Genomic DNA, 15946 nt, shown 5'->3' with positions numbered 1-15946 from the left:
GCCCGAGGGTGGGGCCAGGCCGGGGAGGCCCCGCCGCCCGGCCGGGAGGAGGCGCCCGCGGGACAGGCCCTCGGCGGCGCGGGGGAAGTCCCGAGGCCGGGGCGGTGCTTCGGTCCTTCCGCCAGCCGGCCGTTTCTCGTGCCGTACAGGTGCGGAGCCCGACGTCCAGGGAGCCGAAGGCAGAAGCAAGAGGGGGCGTTCCACTCCCGCCCCATCCCCAATTTCCCAGATGAAACATGCACGTGTGCTTTGCTTTTTTTTTTTTTTTTACAAAATGTATTCATCTTCCTTAGAACTGAAAAATAAATCTATGTACAAAACAGGAAGAGATCAGGTTCCCCTCACCCGCACCCCACCCCCTGCAGATTTCCTCCGAGGTCCCCTGAGATGGGCTGGACCTCGGGTTGGTTCCCAGAGGGTCGGGAGAGGTCCTGCTCTGATCCGGGCCAGTTCGGTCAGGAAGGGGCAGGGCTCAGCATTCACATGCTGGGGGCGGAGCTTCGTGCCCCGGAGTTTTGGGACGCGGAAGAGATGAAGCTAGGAATTCCAAATTCTGGAAGCAGGGCTTTTCTCTGGGGTAGGAAGCTTGGACCCCCAAGGAATGGAATTCTGAAGTGCAGAAATGTACTTCTAGGGGATGAATGGGGTCCTAGATTCCCGGGCTGGAGGTGGGACCTGTGTTCCTTGGGTTAAGGGTGAAATCCCAGGCCCCATGACCTGGGAGCAGCCCTGAGCAACACCGGTCTGGCCCCGGTTAGCGCCTTCGTTCCGAAGTGGGCCTGAGTTTCCAGGGGCTGGACCTTTAAAGATTGGTGATCCGGACCTGGAGTGAGGTTTCAGTTGGCCGGCGGGGATTCCGGAAGGTGGGGCCTATATTTTAATGACCCGGGCAGGGCCTCGGTTCTGAGCTGGAGCTAGGTTCGGGGTTGGGGTTTACTAGTCTGTACTTCCGGGACCAAGTAGAGGCGGGGCGTGGTCCCTGGCTGGAGGCTCTGCCTAGATCCCTTGGGCTGGGGACGAAGCCGGGGCCTGGGGTAAGGGAGCTGGGGTGGCGCCTCCATACGGACTGAGTGAGGGGCCTGGGTCCCCGTGGGCTGTTAAGAAGTCCCGGTAGTTCAGAGGCCCTTGCGCTGCCGCTTGAGGAAAGAAAGAGTGTAGTCGCTGGGTGTGGACACCTTCTGCTTCTTCATCTGCACTTGCGACTGCGCCGTGAGTTGCAGCTTGATGGCGCTGGAGTTGATCTTGGTGGCCACCAGCAGCTCCTTCATGCCCTTCATCTTCTCGCTCTGGAAAGTGAGCACCGGACCCTCCGGCGGCGGGGACGCTGCGGGAGCTGGCGCCTGAGCTGCGTTGCCGCCTTCAGGGCCTCGGGCAGTGCCCGGGACCGTCCCTGGGGGCTTCCGGGGAGGTCCCGCCACCGCACTCTGGCCCGCACCGGGGCCCTTGTCCAGCGCGGGTTTCTTGGGCGGCGGCGGCTCCTCTGGCTTGGACTCCCGCCGCGGGCCCCGCCGCCGGCCTTCCCGGGATTCCTCGCCCCACAGCTCCTCGGCCTCGGCTGCCTCGGCCTCACGGCTCACTATGTGCACCTTCTGTCGCACCTGAACCGATGGGAAGGGCAAGCTAAGGAAAAGTTTGCAGGCCAGTGGCTGGCACTGCAGGACCCAGTGCGCCATCCTTTCTACGGAGTCTCAGTCTCATCTGTACCAATGATGAGACAATGATGAAGGGGGATGGGCAAATGCTGCCTCAGGGCAACAAAGGTCTGAGTCCCCTGTAGCTGCTGTGGCCACCTGTAGTGCCCAGCCTCCCTGTGCAGTTACTGATCCTCACCTGTCCCTCGAAACGGCCTAGGGACTGCACAAGGAAGGTGGCCCAGCCCACGTGCAGTACCGGTGTGGGGCTGCCCTCCTCCCATTTGCAGATGCCATCGTAGAATCGCAGCAGGTGGGCAAAGCACTCAGGGTCCTGGAGGGCAGAACCCTGGCTCTGGGTGCCCTGGGTAAAGGGGAAGGGAGGGCACAAGTCAGAGTCCCTTACTCACCCCTTGGCAGGGGGAACAGGCCAGTCCTCCCACCTAGGCAAAGAGGTGAATGTAGGTAGGGAGAATTCTTAGAACCTCCTTCCTTTTATAAAGCCAGTCCATAGACAGGAATGAAGAAGAGGGGAACCATCCCTTACCTCCATCCCACCCGCTAAGCTGAGTGAGGGACCCTGGCCATGAAAGAGACGGGCTTCCACTCCATTTACCTGAAAGTATAGGGTAGAAACCCCTAAAATACTCTCAGTTCCTCAAACCTAAGCCCAGGACCTCGGCTATAGCAAAAGAGAATGAAGCTGTCTACTCTGGGCCACCCTCCTTGTGCAGTCTCCATGTCCTGTGGCTGGGGAGCCTTGCCAAGGGAGAAGGTGGGCACAGGCTGGAGCTCCAGCACTTCACCTGAGTCTGCTCCCCTGGCCGCTCCTCGCCTGCCTCCAGCAAGCTGGCTGCCTCCTTCAGCAGGTTGGGGATGACATCATTGGCCACTTCAAAGAACTCCTTGTAGATCTCCTCATCTTCCCGGCAGTAGTTGTAGCTGTGAGAGCAGTGGGGCACTGTGGGGTCTTGGCCATGTGGGTACCCCCAGGGACCTGGTGGGGGATGGAGCCCAGGTTCTTTTCCTAGGTCATCCCAGAAACTGGGTGAGTGGTTGGGGTTCTCACTCCAAAATGAGGTGTCCTGTGTCAGCTCCAAGCAAGAATGAGGAGGGGGGCATGAGGCTAAAGGTGAAAGTCCCACTGCTAGATGATGGTGGTTAGATATTGGAAGAGGGGAGAGGGGGAAATCAGGGGTCCCTACCTCCTGGGCAACGGTGCCCTTGGCTGCCTAGGGACTGGATGGATAGGGACTGGGGCTTGGGACCCAGGCCTCACTCCTGGATGAGAAAGGTAGGAAACTGGGTAGAGGAGGAACAAAGGATGGGCTGGAGGCCCTAGTGGGGGTATCCTCACTCCTGGATGACAGTGGCTGTGTCGGCCCAGGCCTGCAGGGCTTCACGCACATTGCGGTTGCGACAGTGGTAGCCGGCCAGGTACATGTAGGGGTAGATGTGTTCATCCCGGTAGTAAGTCTTGGCTGAGGCAATGCCCTGGGGGATGGGGCGGAGAAGCCTCAGGGAGGCAGACCCAGCTGCCCCGGCTGGCACAAATGCCCTATCAGGTCACACCCAGAAGGGACAACAGGAAGACCACAAAGAGTCCTCCCCATCTCCAAACCCACCTCCACTCCCTGCCAGCCCCTCTACCCGGTGCTCCTCCCTGGGTCTGCAGGACTGCTTGCTGAGGCCTGGGGCAGACCTCAGGGATGGGGACCCCCAGAGAACAGGCCTAGGGAGGAAGGGGCCCTCCCTCTGAGCTGAGGGCTCATCTCTTTACCAGGCTTTCCCACACACTCTTCTACACAAACACCAAAGACTTCCAAGCCCAGCCCAATGGCCCTCCTACCTCCATCCCCCAGCAAGTTAACAAATCCAGACCCCACCACCCCTAGGTTGGGGAACCCAGGGACACCCCTCAGACAGCCGTGACAACACTGATTAAGCATACAGTTGATACAAAGTGGGGATTGGATGAGTGATACCCCCCAATACACAAAGTTCTTCTCTCTTTCCCCCTCCCAGTCCCCAGAAAGAAAGGGACCCCAGCTGCTGTTGGGGCCTCCCTTCTGCACTTCTGAGATGCCCCCACCTTGTGGTAGAGGGTGAGTGGGTCTGGCCGGCCAGGGGTGGGCTCCAGCTCCTCCAGATCTGCCAGGTTCCCTAGTGCCATGGGGTACCTGGGAAGGGATCAAAAGTCCAGACTGCCACCCAGCCCTCTGGCCCCCCAAGGCCCAGCCTGGCCACTTCCCTCTACTGACCTTTCCAGATGTCCCAGGTCATAGAGCAGCCAGAGCAGCTTCTAGGGGAACAAGGAGAGAGTTATGAGCTGGGGGGGAGGGGGGATTCTCAGCCTATGAGGCAGAAGTGGGGTTCAGAACCAACAGAGACCTCAACAAGGTAGGAAGGGCCAGAATCCAGGAACCTGACCTTTAAGGAAGTCAAAGCCATTTCATTCTCAATTCCACTCTGCCAAGAGGCCTGGGAAAAGCCAGGCTAAGAATTAGTAACCCATTTACAGAAGGGGAAGATGAAGCTCAGGAAGGGAAAGTGCCCCTGCTCAGGGTCCCACAGTGAGTCACATCAGCAGCCTGAGTCAAAGCCATTTCATTCTCAATTCCACTCTGCCAAGAGGCCTGGGAAAAGCCAGGCTAAGAATTAGTAACCCATTTACAGAAGGGGAAGTTGAAGCTCAGGAAGGGAAAGTGCCCCTGCTCAGGGTCCCACAGTGAGTCACATCAGCAGCCTGGCCTAGCCCACCCCTGCCCCACGGGCATCCCCCTCACCTGCTGCAGCTGCAGCAGCTCCAGGGAGTCGGTGTGCAGGTCAATGGAAGGGTTGATAGCACACACCATAAATGCCACTTCCATCTTTCGGTCGCAGCGCATGTATGATCCTTTAAGGTACAGCCAGCTCTTTAGAGAAGATAAGACCAGATAGTTGTCTCATGATGGCCCATCCTCTGCCTGCTTCAGGGAATGACAATCAGGAAAGGGACTCTCCTGCCTTCCCTTCCTGATATATGTAGGTGGTGATGGAAAGAGAAGAGTGCAGCCCAATAAAGTAAGAGTCCCTTGGGTGGCTTGGGCTAGCAGAGTAGGAAGGGGACAAGGTTGTAGGGGAGGACACAATACCCGCTCAGCCACACCCGCGTTGACTGTCTGGCCCCTGCGGTCTTCGTTGCCCTTGCCGTGCCAGGTGACCTCAGCTGTCTGCTCCCCATTGGGCCCAAACACTACCCAGGCATGATCCTCAGACAGGGCCAGGTGGACATCCCGGAGACCCAGGGCCTGGCAGGCCCCCACCACAGCAAAGGCCACCCCGGAGCTGTCCAATTTGGTGCCTGTGGAAGGGGGAGGTAATGAAAGAGGGTCCTCTGGGCTTTGGCCTGGGGTTAAAGGGAGCCAGGGAGTGATGAGCCATGTTCCCTCCCACCCTCCCTCCAAACCTGTGCCCCAACCTCAGAAGTTCCTGCCCAACATCCCTCCATCTCTTTTTCTTACATTTTCAAAGCCTCCCTGCCTCATTTACACCCCACAGTCGCATCAAGAAACCTTTCTAGGTTTCCCATAGCTTGACCCAGCCTTTGACCCTGTCTCTTCTCTTTCCCTGCAACTGTATATTTCTATTAATTTAAGGATTCTCCCATTTTATTGCACCTGTTAGATTATAACAAGGATGGCGAAAACAGGACACTCTGGCCAACACTTTTTTTCACACACCCACCAACAGATACTTTTTTTTTTTTTTCCCTGTTTTACTGACTGGTAACGGGATCGCAACCCTCGGTGTCACGCCCGTACCGGGGACCAGCAATGGGATCGCAACCCTCAGTGTTGCGCCCGCACCGCGCTCAGCCAGTGAGCGGGAACCGGTCTCCACATGGGATCCGAACCCTCGGCGGGAGCGCCACCACACTCCCAAGCGGTGCACTCTCCAGTGCGCCACCGGGCCGGCCCCAACAGATACTCTTAATTTATCTCTGCACACTTCTCTTGCTAAGCTCAGAGGCAGCCTTAGATTCCTTCTCAATATGGCACACCAGGACATGACTGCCAGTCAACTGGGGTAGGCACAAAGAACCTCTATGCAAGCCCTGAGCCTTAAGCTTCTTAAGTCAAGCCCCTGGTCTGTTCACTTTCATAGTAATTTTCATAAGTATTATTTTAATTGTTTCAGATGTAGCCCAATTTTGTCTTCTCGACCCGCAATCTGGTGCCACCCTCTGTGCCTCATGCTGGGCTGCAGGGCTCCTGTGGCTGCTCCACGGCAGTGATGAGGGTGCTGAGGGGGCAGAGGATAGGTTAATGGATGGGAGCCAAGTGATCAGGTTCTAGTCCCAGCCCTGCCATTCTGTGTGTGACTTTGGCACGTCATTTCCCCTCTCTGGGCTTCAGTTTCCCTAACTGCAAAGGGAGAAATAGCACCTGCCCCACCTCACGAAGTTTACAGGTTTCAAAAGGGCTCTGTACACCAGTTTCGTAAAAGAGGTGGGCCAAGGTTTCAGGTGGGACAAGATTCATTCTCTCCCCTTGCCACCTGTCGAGCTCCAACCTGTAATGAAGCTGAAGAGGGTCTGGATGTGGGCCCGGTCCTTGAAGTAGGAGCGGCTGAGGCTGTTCCATATGACATCGGAGACCTTCTTCACCAGCTCGCGGCTGGAGACGCCTCCCTCTCGTGGGTAGAGGGACAAGTCCACGGCGCCGCGGATCTGGGCGGTGAAGCGGGCATAGAGGGCGGCGATGATGGATAGGTCGGCCACGGGAAAGTAGGTGAGGCCGCCAGGGGGGTCGGGCGCGGGGCTGGGCTGGAAGGTGAGCTCGGGCACGTTGGTGGGAATGACGCGGTTGACAGCCAGGAAATGCTCCACGAAGCCCAGTACCAAGGAGAGGAGTACCAGGTCCGGTTCCTCTCGGCCCAGCTCAGCAGCGAACAGGCGCACCACGTCGTCGATGGAGCGCAGCGGGAACAGCGTCTTCTGGGCGGCCTTCAGCCCCATGGCGGCGGGCGGCGGCCTGCGGGAGAGACGGCGGAGGGAGTGTCGGGCAGGCTCGGTCGAGGAGCCCCCTCCCAGGCTCTGCTAAGGATCCACCCCCGCACACACACACACAACTCCCCTGTTCCCCGACCCCCCACCCTCTGCTCACCAGCTCCCTCTCCTTTGTCGGTGAGACCTCTCAGCCGAGGCTGTAGGGCCTACTTGTCCCCCACAACCCCACGACCCCCGGCCCCGATGGGGGTGCGCCCCAAGGACCCCGCGGGGTGCTCCCAATGGCTGACCCGCTCTGTCCCTACGACTGTGTCCCTGGCCCCCTAGAGGCCGTCCGGAAGGCGCCCTCAGGCCAATCCCCCCAAATCCCAAGGAGATCCCTAGCCTCGGTCCCCCGCGCCCACCTCCGCGCTTACATCCCACACAAGGCACCGCGGCGCCCGCCGCCTGGAGCCTGCTGGGAGGTGGCGTCCCGCCCCTCGGCCGCAACGCCTGCCGGGAAGTAGAGTCCCGGGCGCTCCTGACCCCCGCTGCGTCTTGACGTGATGACGGGCCCGGCCTGCCCGCGGTGGCTTATGGGAGTGGTAGTCCCGCGGTCCTGAGCGCCGCAGAGGGAGGTGAGGAGTGGAGGCAGCGCCCTCTCCCCGAGGTCCTTTGGGATTGGTCATTTCCTTCACGCAGACCAGGTAGAAAGAGGGTCCGCGGTGTCTTCTGGGAAATGTAGTCCGGGGCGGGATCAGCAAGCTCGGGTGGTCGCTCCGTTTCCGGAGGTTCCGTTGTCACGAGTCGGCAGGACATGAAGAAAACGGGTACTTCTAAACACTGCTGGGGAGTAAATCTGTTCAGCCACTTCAGCTGGATATTTATCAATATCTATTAACAGATAAACGTGTCCACTCTGTGTCTAGCAATTCTCCAGTTCTGTCCATGAGACAGTCTGACAGTGCAGAGGAACATCGAAAGCAATGCCGTAGTTATTTGTAATAGGCTGAAGATTAAAAGAGTGAAGTGCTGTGTGCATCCCAAAATGGACCTTCAGAGTGTATTATGGCTGGGCCGGCCCGTGGCTCACTCGGGAGAGTGCGGTGCTGATAACACCAAGGCCCCGGGTTCGGATCCCATATAGGGATGGCCGGTTCGCTCACTGGCTGGGCATGGTGCTGACAGAGTGTATTATGGGAGGGGGAAAAGCTGCAGAACAATATGTATGCTAAGGTAGAATTTATATTAACAACACTTTAAAACTTGAAAACAATACTAAGTTTCTGACAGTCTTTTATTCATTCGCTTATATATTCAACAAATGGATTTTTGATACCTACCGGGTCAGGCACTCAGTTCTAGGCATTGGGTGTATAGCAGTGAATAAAACAGTTAAATTCTTGCCCTACTTCAACTCTACGGGTTTTTTCTCCCCCTCAAAATCCATAACCCTGGTGTAATCGTGAGAAAACATCCGGCAAACCTAAATTGAGGGACATTCTACAAAATACCTGGCCAGTATTCCTCAAAAGTGTTAAAGTCATGAAAGACAGGGAAAAACCCAGAAACTGTTGCAGAGAAGAGACTAAGGAGACAGGACAACTAAATGCAATGTGGTGTTGAGTCCTGGCACAGAAAAAGGACATCAGTGGAAAAACTGCTGAGGAAGGTGACCAACTGTCCGAGTTGGCCCAGGACTGAAAGAACTTAGAGGTACGGGATTTTCTGTTTTAAAACCAGTGGATTCTTGGGCACCTGAGCTGGAAAAGGCCTCACTGAGAATGAGGGAATCTGAGTAAAAACCTGAAGAAGGGAGGGGAACAAGTAGTGTGGGTATCTGGAGGGAGAACATTGCAGAAAGGTAGAAGAGCAAGTGCCACGACCCCAAGCAGGAGAGTGCTAAGGGCGACAGGAGGCCAGCAGGGCTGGGGTGTCTTGAGCAGTGAGGAAGCAGTAGGAGATGGAATCAGAGGATGCTGTTTGGCAAGGTCACATCGGGCCTTGTCAGCAACACGAGCTTTGGCTTTTACTCCGGGTGAAACGGGTTGGGGGCGAGGTGGCACTGGAGGGTTTAGAAGGATCACACGACCTGACTTCTACTTTAGAACAGCACTGACTGCTGTGAGGAGGATAAACTGGACAGGGTCAAGGGTCCAGCAGAGAACCCTTTGGAGGCTACTACAATATTCTAGGCAAGAGATTATTGTTTCCTTTGTCCAGGGCGGTAGAATTGGAGGAAGTGAGAAATAACCCAATTCTTTTTTTTTTTTTAATGCATAAAGTGACTTTAAGTATACATTTAATTTTGAAAAATATAAATGCTAAAATATCTCATTGTCTTCACCTCTTAATCCCATAAAAGTCACAATAGAAAGCTTCATAAAACTGTAAAATACAGGGCCGGCCCAGTGGCGCACTGCTACAGTGCGCCGCTTGGGAAGTGCGGCAGGCGCTCCCGCCGAGGGTTCGGATCCCACATACAGACCGGTTCCCGTTTACTTCATTTAAAATAAAAAGATGCATCATTTCTCCAAAGTTAATAAAGACTTAAGAGAATAAAAATAAGCATATCTGAAAGTGCATATTGATTCTGAAAAATAATGTGTACAGGGCCGACCCTGGGGCGCACTCGGGAGAGTGCAGCACTGGGAGCGCAGGAGCACTCCCACCGCGGGTTCGGATCCTATATAGGGATGGCGGTCGCACACACACAAAAATAATAATGTGTACAGATATGTACCAGCCGTGAAAATGGCTAAAAAAGGGCCAGCCCATGGCTCACTTGGGTGAGCATGGTGCTGACAACACCGAGTCAAGGGTTAAGATCCCCTTGCCGGTCATATATATGTGGGATCTGAACCCGTGGCCTTGCTGTTATCAGCACCGCACTCTCCTGAGTGAGCCACGGGCCAGCCGGCCCATTACCGGTCATCTTTTAAGAAAAGAAAAAAAAAGAAAATGGCTAAAAAGAGGTATCTATTCACTCCTTTCACATTGCAGGACTGGGACAAAGTTAGTTCTGGCTCTAAAAGTTTCACTGGATGACTTTAGCCATAACCCGATTCTAGACAGTAGAATCCATTTTGATGGTAGAGCTGATTGGATTTGTTGACGGAATGAATGTGAGTGTGAGAGAAGGTGAAGAGTCAAGGTTAATGGCTGGCCCAATGGGTCACTCGGGAGACTGTGATGCTGATAACACCAAGGCCACAGGTTCGGATCCCTATATAGGGATGGCTGGTTAGCTCACTGGCTGAGCGTGGTGCTGACAACACCAAGTCAAGGGTTAAGATCCTCTTATGGTCATCTTTTTTTTTTTTTTTTTTTAAAGATGACCAGTAAGGGGGCACTGGGAGCGCAAGAGCACTCCCACCGCGGGTTCGGATCCTATATAGGGATGGCGGGCGCGGTGCGGCCGGTCGCACACACACACAAAAATAATAATGTGTACAGATATGTACCAGCCGTGAAAATGGCTAAAAAAGGGCCAGCCCGTGGCTCACTTGGGTGAGCATGGTGCTGACAACACCGAGTCAAGGGTTAAGATCCCCTTGCCGGTCATATATATATGGGATCTGAACCCGTGGCCTTGCTGTTATCAGCACCGCACTCTCCTGAGTGAGCCACGGGCCAGCCGGCCCATTACCGGTCATCTTTTAAGAAAAGAAAAAAAAAGAAAATGGCTAAAAAGAGGTATCTATTCACTCCTTTCACATTGCAGGACTGGGACAAAGTTAGTTCTGGCTCTAAAAGTTTCACTGGATGACTTTAGCCATAACCCGATTCTAGACAGTAGAATCCATTTTGATGGTAGAGCTGATTGGATTTGTTGACGGAATGAATGTGAGTGTGAGAGAAGGTGAAGAGTCAAGGTTAATGGCTGGCCCAATGGGTCACTCGGGAGACTGTGATGCTGATAACACCAAGGCCACAGGTTCGGATCCCTATATAGGGATGGCTGGTTAGCTCACTGGCTGAGCGTGGTGCTGACAACACCAAGTCAAGGGTTAAGATCCTCTTATGGTCATCTTTTTTTTTTTTTTTTTTTAAAGATGACCAGTAAGGGGATCTCAACCCTTGGCTTGGTGTTGTCAGCACCACGCTCAGCTAGTGAGCAAACCGGCCATCCCTATATAGGATCCGAACCCATGGCCTTGGTGTTATCAGCACCACACTCTCCCGAGTGAGCCACGGGCCGGCCTCTCTTATGGTCATCTTTTAACAAAAAAAAAAGAGTCAAGGTTGACTCCAAAGTGTCCTTTTGTTTTGCTTTTTGGCCAGCTGGTACAGGGATTGAAACCTGGACCTCGCTGTTATCAGCACCACACTCTAACCAACTGTGCTAACTAGCCAGCCCTTTTCTTTTCCCCCACCAATCTGTACATGGACACAAGATGTCCTTGTACTCTGCCTTTTTTCTGGTTATTTTGGATAGTCTGCCCATTCTCCTAGCAATGGCCAAAACCTCCACTTGTAAAGGAGTTTGGTTCTGGACATGTCAAGTTTGAATTACTTTCTGGACATTTGAGTGGAGATGCTGAATTGGCAGCTAGAGCCAAGAGATCAGAATTCAGGGAAGCAGTCTGGGCTAGAAACAGAAATTTAGAATTCTTGGGCATACAGATAGGATTTACAGTAGGAGATTAGATGAGACCACTGGGGACTGAGTTCTGGGGTCCTCTTTCATGTAGAGGTTGGGCAATGAAGAGGAACTAGCAAAAGAGTCTGAGAAGGATTGGCCAGAGAGATAGGAGGAAAAACAGACGAACATCTAGTATCCTAAAGTGTAAAAGGATCACACAACCTGACTTACACTTTGGAAAAACAGTGCCAACTGCTGTGGGGAGAATAAACTGGAGAGGGTCAAGGATCCAGTAGAGAGCCTGTTTGGAGGCTACTACAATATTCTAGGCAAGAGATTATTGTTTCAAGGCAGAGGCATGATCAACAGTGTCAGATACTGCTGATAGGTCAAGCAAGTTGAGGACTGAGGACTGACCGGTGGATTTAGCTCTGTGGGTCCCTGATGACCATATTAAGAGCAGTATTGGAGCAAAAGCCTGATGGACGTGGGTTCAAGAAACGTGAGAGGAAAGAAATGGGAGACAGTGGTAACACAACTCTTTCAGGGATTTTTGCAGCAAAGAGAAGGAGGAAAGTAAGATAGTAGCTGGAGAAGAAGAGGGTCAAAGAAGGTCGTTGCTGTTGCTTGGTTAATAAGAGGCAATTGCAGGAGTGATGACCTTGAATGGGTGGGAAGGAATGAGTTCCCACGTGGCAGCTTTGGCCTTTGCTTGGAGCACAGACAGTTTATCCACGTTACCTGGAGAGACTGCAGAGCACACGGGTGCATGGGGTGGGGACTTCGATTTTCTCAGTGAAATTGGAAGCCCACTCGGTCACCGTCTTTTCAGATGTCTACTGGGCTCCTTCCCAGCCTCCCTCCTTCACATCTTTGCTCAAATGTTACCTTCTCAAAGAGGCTGACCCAGCCCTGACCACTCTACTTCACACCCTCCAATCCAAATTCCTCTATCAGTCCCTCTACCCTGCTCTACTTTCTTTTCCAAAAGCATCAATGTGTTCTACGACAGAGTTTCTCAACACAGGCACTAGTGGCATTTAAGGCCAGGTAATTCTTTGCTGTTGGGGGCTGCCCTGTGTGTTGTAGGATCTGTGGCTTCTCCTCACTGGATGCCAGTAGCACACCTTCCCCAGTTGTGACAACTAAAAATGTCTCCAGACATTGTCAAATGTCCTCTGGGGGGGAAAATAGCCCTGGTTGAGAACCAAAATTCTAGCATAGAATATAATTTACTTATTTGCTATTATCTGTCTCCTACCACCAAAATATAAGCTCCACAGGACAGGAAATACGTCTGTTTTGTTCACTGATATGTCCCATGTGCCTAGAACCGTGTCTGGCACATAATAGGTGTTCAACAAGTATTTGCTGGGATAAATATCTTTTTTTTGGCAGCTGGCCAGTATGGTTGCTGAATAAATAATACATGTGCAAAGGAGTGATTATATTGATTGACATGGAATTTAGGCCGGGTGGGGAGGGAAGGGTGTGGGACAGCAAAGGTGTGGCAAAATCAATGGACTGCAAGTTCCAATGGGGGCAATAGTTGGTTGGTGTTGGGGTGCTAGAGTGAGCTGGAAAGATAGGGGTGTTGGTTAGAGGGTGGGATGCTTGAAATTGAGATTATGCAGAGGGGGCTGTCGTTATTGGCAATGAAAAGATCCAGAACAGTGCTTCCAATAGAAAGGTAACAAGAGCCACATAGTGAGTTTTAGAATTTCTAGTAGCTACATTAAAAACAGTAAAAAGACACAGGTGAGACCCATGTGAATATATTTTGTTTAATCAATATATCCAGGGCCGGCCCGGTGGCGACACTGGATAGTGCGCTGCTTGGGAAGCACGGCGGCGCTCCTGCCCGAGGGTTCGGATCCCACATAGGGATGGCCGGTTCGCTCACTGGCTGAGCGTGGTGCTGACAACACCAAGTCAAGGGTTAAGATCCCCTTACCGGTCATCTTTAAAAAAAAAAAATAAATAAATGCTATTTCAACTTGTAATCAATATAAGAATGATTAATGATCATTAACATTTCTTTCACACTAAGTCTTTGAACTCTGGTGTGTATTTTACAGTCACGGTACATCTCCATTCAGGCTAGTCACGGTTTACATTTCTTTCACACTAAGTCTTTGAACTCTGGTGTGTATTTTACAGTCACGGTACATCTCCATTCAGGCTAGTCACGGTTTACATTTCTTTCACACTAAGTCTTTGAACTCTGGTGTGTATTTTACAGTCACGGTACATCTCCATTCAGGCTAGTCACGGTCAACACTGAGGGTTGCGATCCGTTGCTGGACACGGAAAAAAGGCAAAAGACAAAAAAAAAAAAAAAAAATGCTATTTCAACTTGTAATCAATATAAGAATGATTAATGATCATTTACATTTCTTTCACACTAAGTCTTTGAACTCTGGTGTGTATTTTACAGTCACGGTACATCTCCATTCAGGCTAGTCACGGTGCTCCATAGCCACATGTGGCTGGTGGCTCCTGTACAGAACAGCATGGCCCTCCAGTGACTCTGGGAGTAAGTGACTGAGGTGAGATAGAGGAAAAGATCATGGGAGAAGATGGGTCTAAGGAACTGAGAGGCCCAGCAGCTCGATCATCTACATGTGTATCGAAATCTCCAAGAACCTCTAAGAGATGGGAAGAGAATGGAGAGTGACAGCAAGCCAGAAACAGATGATCAAGACGTGAGCCATCCGTGGGCTGGGAAATGTCAAAAACAAAGTGGGTGGTATCAGCTGAAAACTTGAGTTCAGACCTGAGTGTTTGAAAGGAGGAGGGAAGGAGAATGTGTGTAAGTGGTGATGAGGATGATGGAGGATGCCTGCCCCACCTCCTCCAGGCTCAGAGGCAGGAGGGGTGTAGAAGGTGGTGGGACAGCAGAGGTGACCTCAGGGAGAGCAAGGTTTCTACTGAGCACAAGGGATAAGGAACAGTTTGGAGAAGGGGATAAGGACCAAGAGGTTGCTGAAGATGGGCCATCAACTCCAGTGGGCACAGAGGACAGCTATCAGGAGCTGAGGAGGGTAGAGGAGATGGGGTCAGGAAAGGGGATGGCCAGAGCTGTGTGGAACCCGGATGACCCACAGGGATAAAGAGCAGAAGCGCTTCTGATGGCCTCAAGGCAGGGGTGGGGATTGGGAGCACGCTGTGAGCATGAGGGCAGGGGTAGGGAAGGGCCTGAGGCTCCAACTTGGTTCCCACTGCTGGACACAAACAGGCCAGGAGAGGGTGGCCTTTCTTTTTTTTTTTTTTTTTTTTTTTTTTAAAAAAGATGACCAGAGGGCCGGCCCGTGGCTCACTCGGGAGAGTGAGGTGCTGATAACACCAAGGCCACAGGTTCGGATCCTATATAGGGATGGCCGGTACCGGTCATCTTTTAAAAAATAAAAAAAATAATAAAATGACCGGTAAGGGGATCTGAACCCGTGGCCTTGGCATTATCAGCACTGCACTCTCCCAAGTGAGTCACGGGCCAGCCCTGGCGGTGGCCTTTCTTGACTCCACCAATCTGTATATATGGGTATACATGGAACACTTTAACATAAATTAACCTCATGAGGGAGAGGAGAAAGTCAAAGGGGAATTCAGCAACTAATTTTTTTACAAAGACTATTTGTGTAGTATTGTAATTAAAATTTATTTAAAATGACATCAACTAGGGCCGACCCGTGGCTCGCTCGGGAGAGTGTGGTGCTGATAACACCAAGGCCCCGGGTTCGGATCCCACATAGGGATGGCCGGTTCCGTCACTGGCTGAGCGTGGTGCTGACAACACCAAGTCAAGGGTTAAGATCCTCTTACCAGTCATCTTTAAAAAAAATAAAAAATAAAAAATAAAATAAAATAAAATGACATCAACTAGGTAATACTCTTAACAAAAAAAGTGTAATCTGAACTTAATAAGGAAACAATCAGACAAATGCAAATTGTAGGTCATTCTACAAAAAAAACTGGCCTGGACCCTTCAAAAATGTCAGTATCATGAAAGACAAGAAAAGGCGGGGTGCTAGCTGGTTAGCTCAGGTGGTTACAGGACGGTGTTGTAACACCAAGGTCAAGGGTTTGGATCCCCATACTGGCCAGCCACCAGGGAGAAAAAAGGGGGTGGGGGTGGGGGGAGGTAGGAACTGTTCCAGATTAAAGAAGACTAAAGAGACATGACAACCAAATGTAAGATTATGAGCTAGAGAATTGGATCCTCAATTTTTCAAAAATTCTGTAAAGAACATTTGTGACCCAATCGCATCAAAAATTGTGCGGTTTAAACAACAGAAATTTATTGTGTCACTGTTCTGGAGTATAGAAGTTCAAGATCAGGGCCGGCCTGTGGCTCACTCGGTAGAGTGCGGTGCTGATAACACCAAGGCCACGGGTTCGGATCCTATATAGGGATGGCCGGTTTGCTCACTGGCTGAGCGTGGTGCTGACAACACCAAGTCGAGGGTTAAGATCCCCTTACCGGTCATCTTTTTTTTTAAAAAAAAAAGAAGTTCAAGATCAAAGGCTGGCCTGTTAGCTCAGTTGGTTAGGGTGCAGTGTTAGAACACCAAGGATGAGGGTTTGGATCCTGGCACTGGCCAGCCACAAAAAAAAAAAGTTCAAGATCAAGGTGTTGGGGCCTGCCCGGTGGCGCACTGCTACAGTGCGCCGCTTGGGAGCGTGGCGGCGTTCCCGCTGAAGGTTTGGATCCCACATACAGACCGGCCGCTCACTGGCTGAGTGAGGTGTGGGAGCAACACC

The 15946-nt window shown here is 52.3% G+C and overlaps 1 protein-coding gene across 1 annotated transcript; it reads right to left on the bottom strand.

Moving 5' to 3' along the window:
- Nucleotides 1–245: 245 nt before the first annotated feature.
- Nucleotides 246–7056, bottom strand: MEN1 (multiple endocrine neoplasia I). Its single transcript, XM_008572861.1, has 10 exons — nt 7038–7056; nt 6186–6646; nt 4766–4974; nt 4418–4546; nt 3893–3933; nt 3724–3811; nt 2989–3125; nt 2438–2573; nt 1831–1995; nt 246–1598 (listed from the first exon to the last, which is right to left on the bottom strand). Coding segments are annotated over exons 1-10 (1851 nt in total). The 5' UTR covers nt 7040–7056; the 3' UTR covers nt 246–1115.
- Nucleotides 7057–15946: the final 8890 nt, after the last annotated feature.

Source organism: Galeopterus variegatus, unplaced genomic scaffold (assembly GCF_000696425.1).
Source record: "Galeopterus variegatus unplaced genomic scaffold, G_variegatus-3.0.2 Scaffold845, whole genome shotgun sequence".
Lineage (NCBI taxonomy): Eukaryota > Metazoa > Chordata > Mammalia > Dermoptera > Cynocephalidae > Galeopterus > Galeopterus variegatus.
This window is presented reverse-complemented; position numbering and strand designations above follow the sequence as displayed.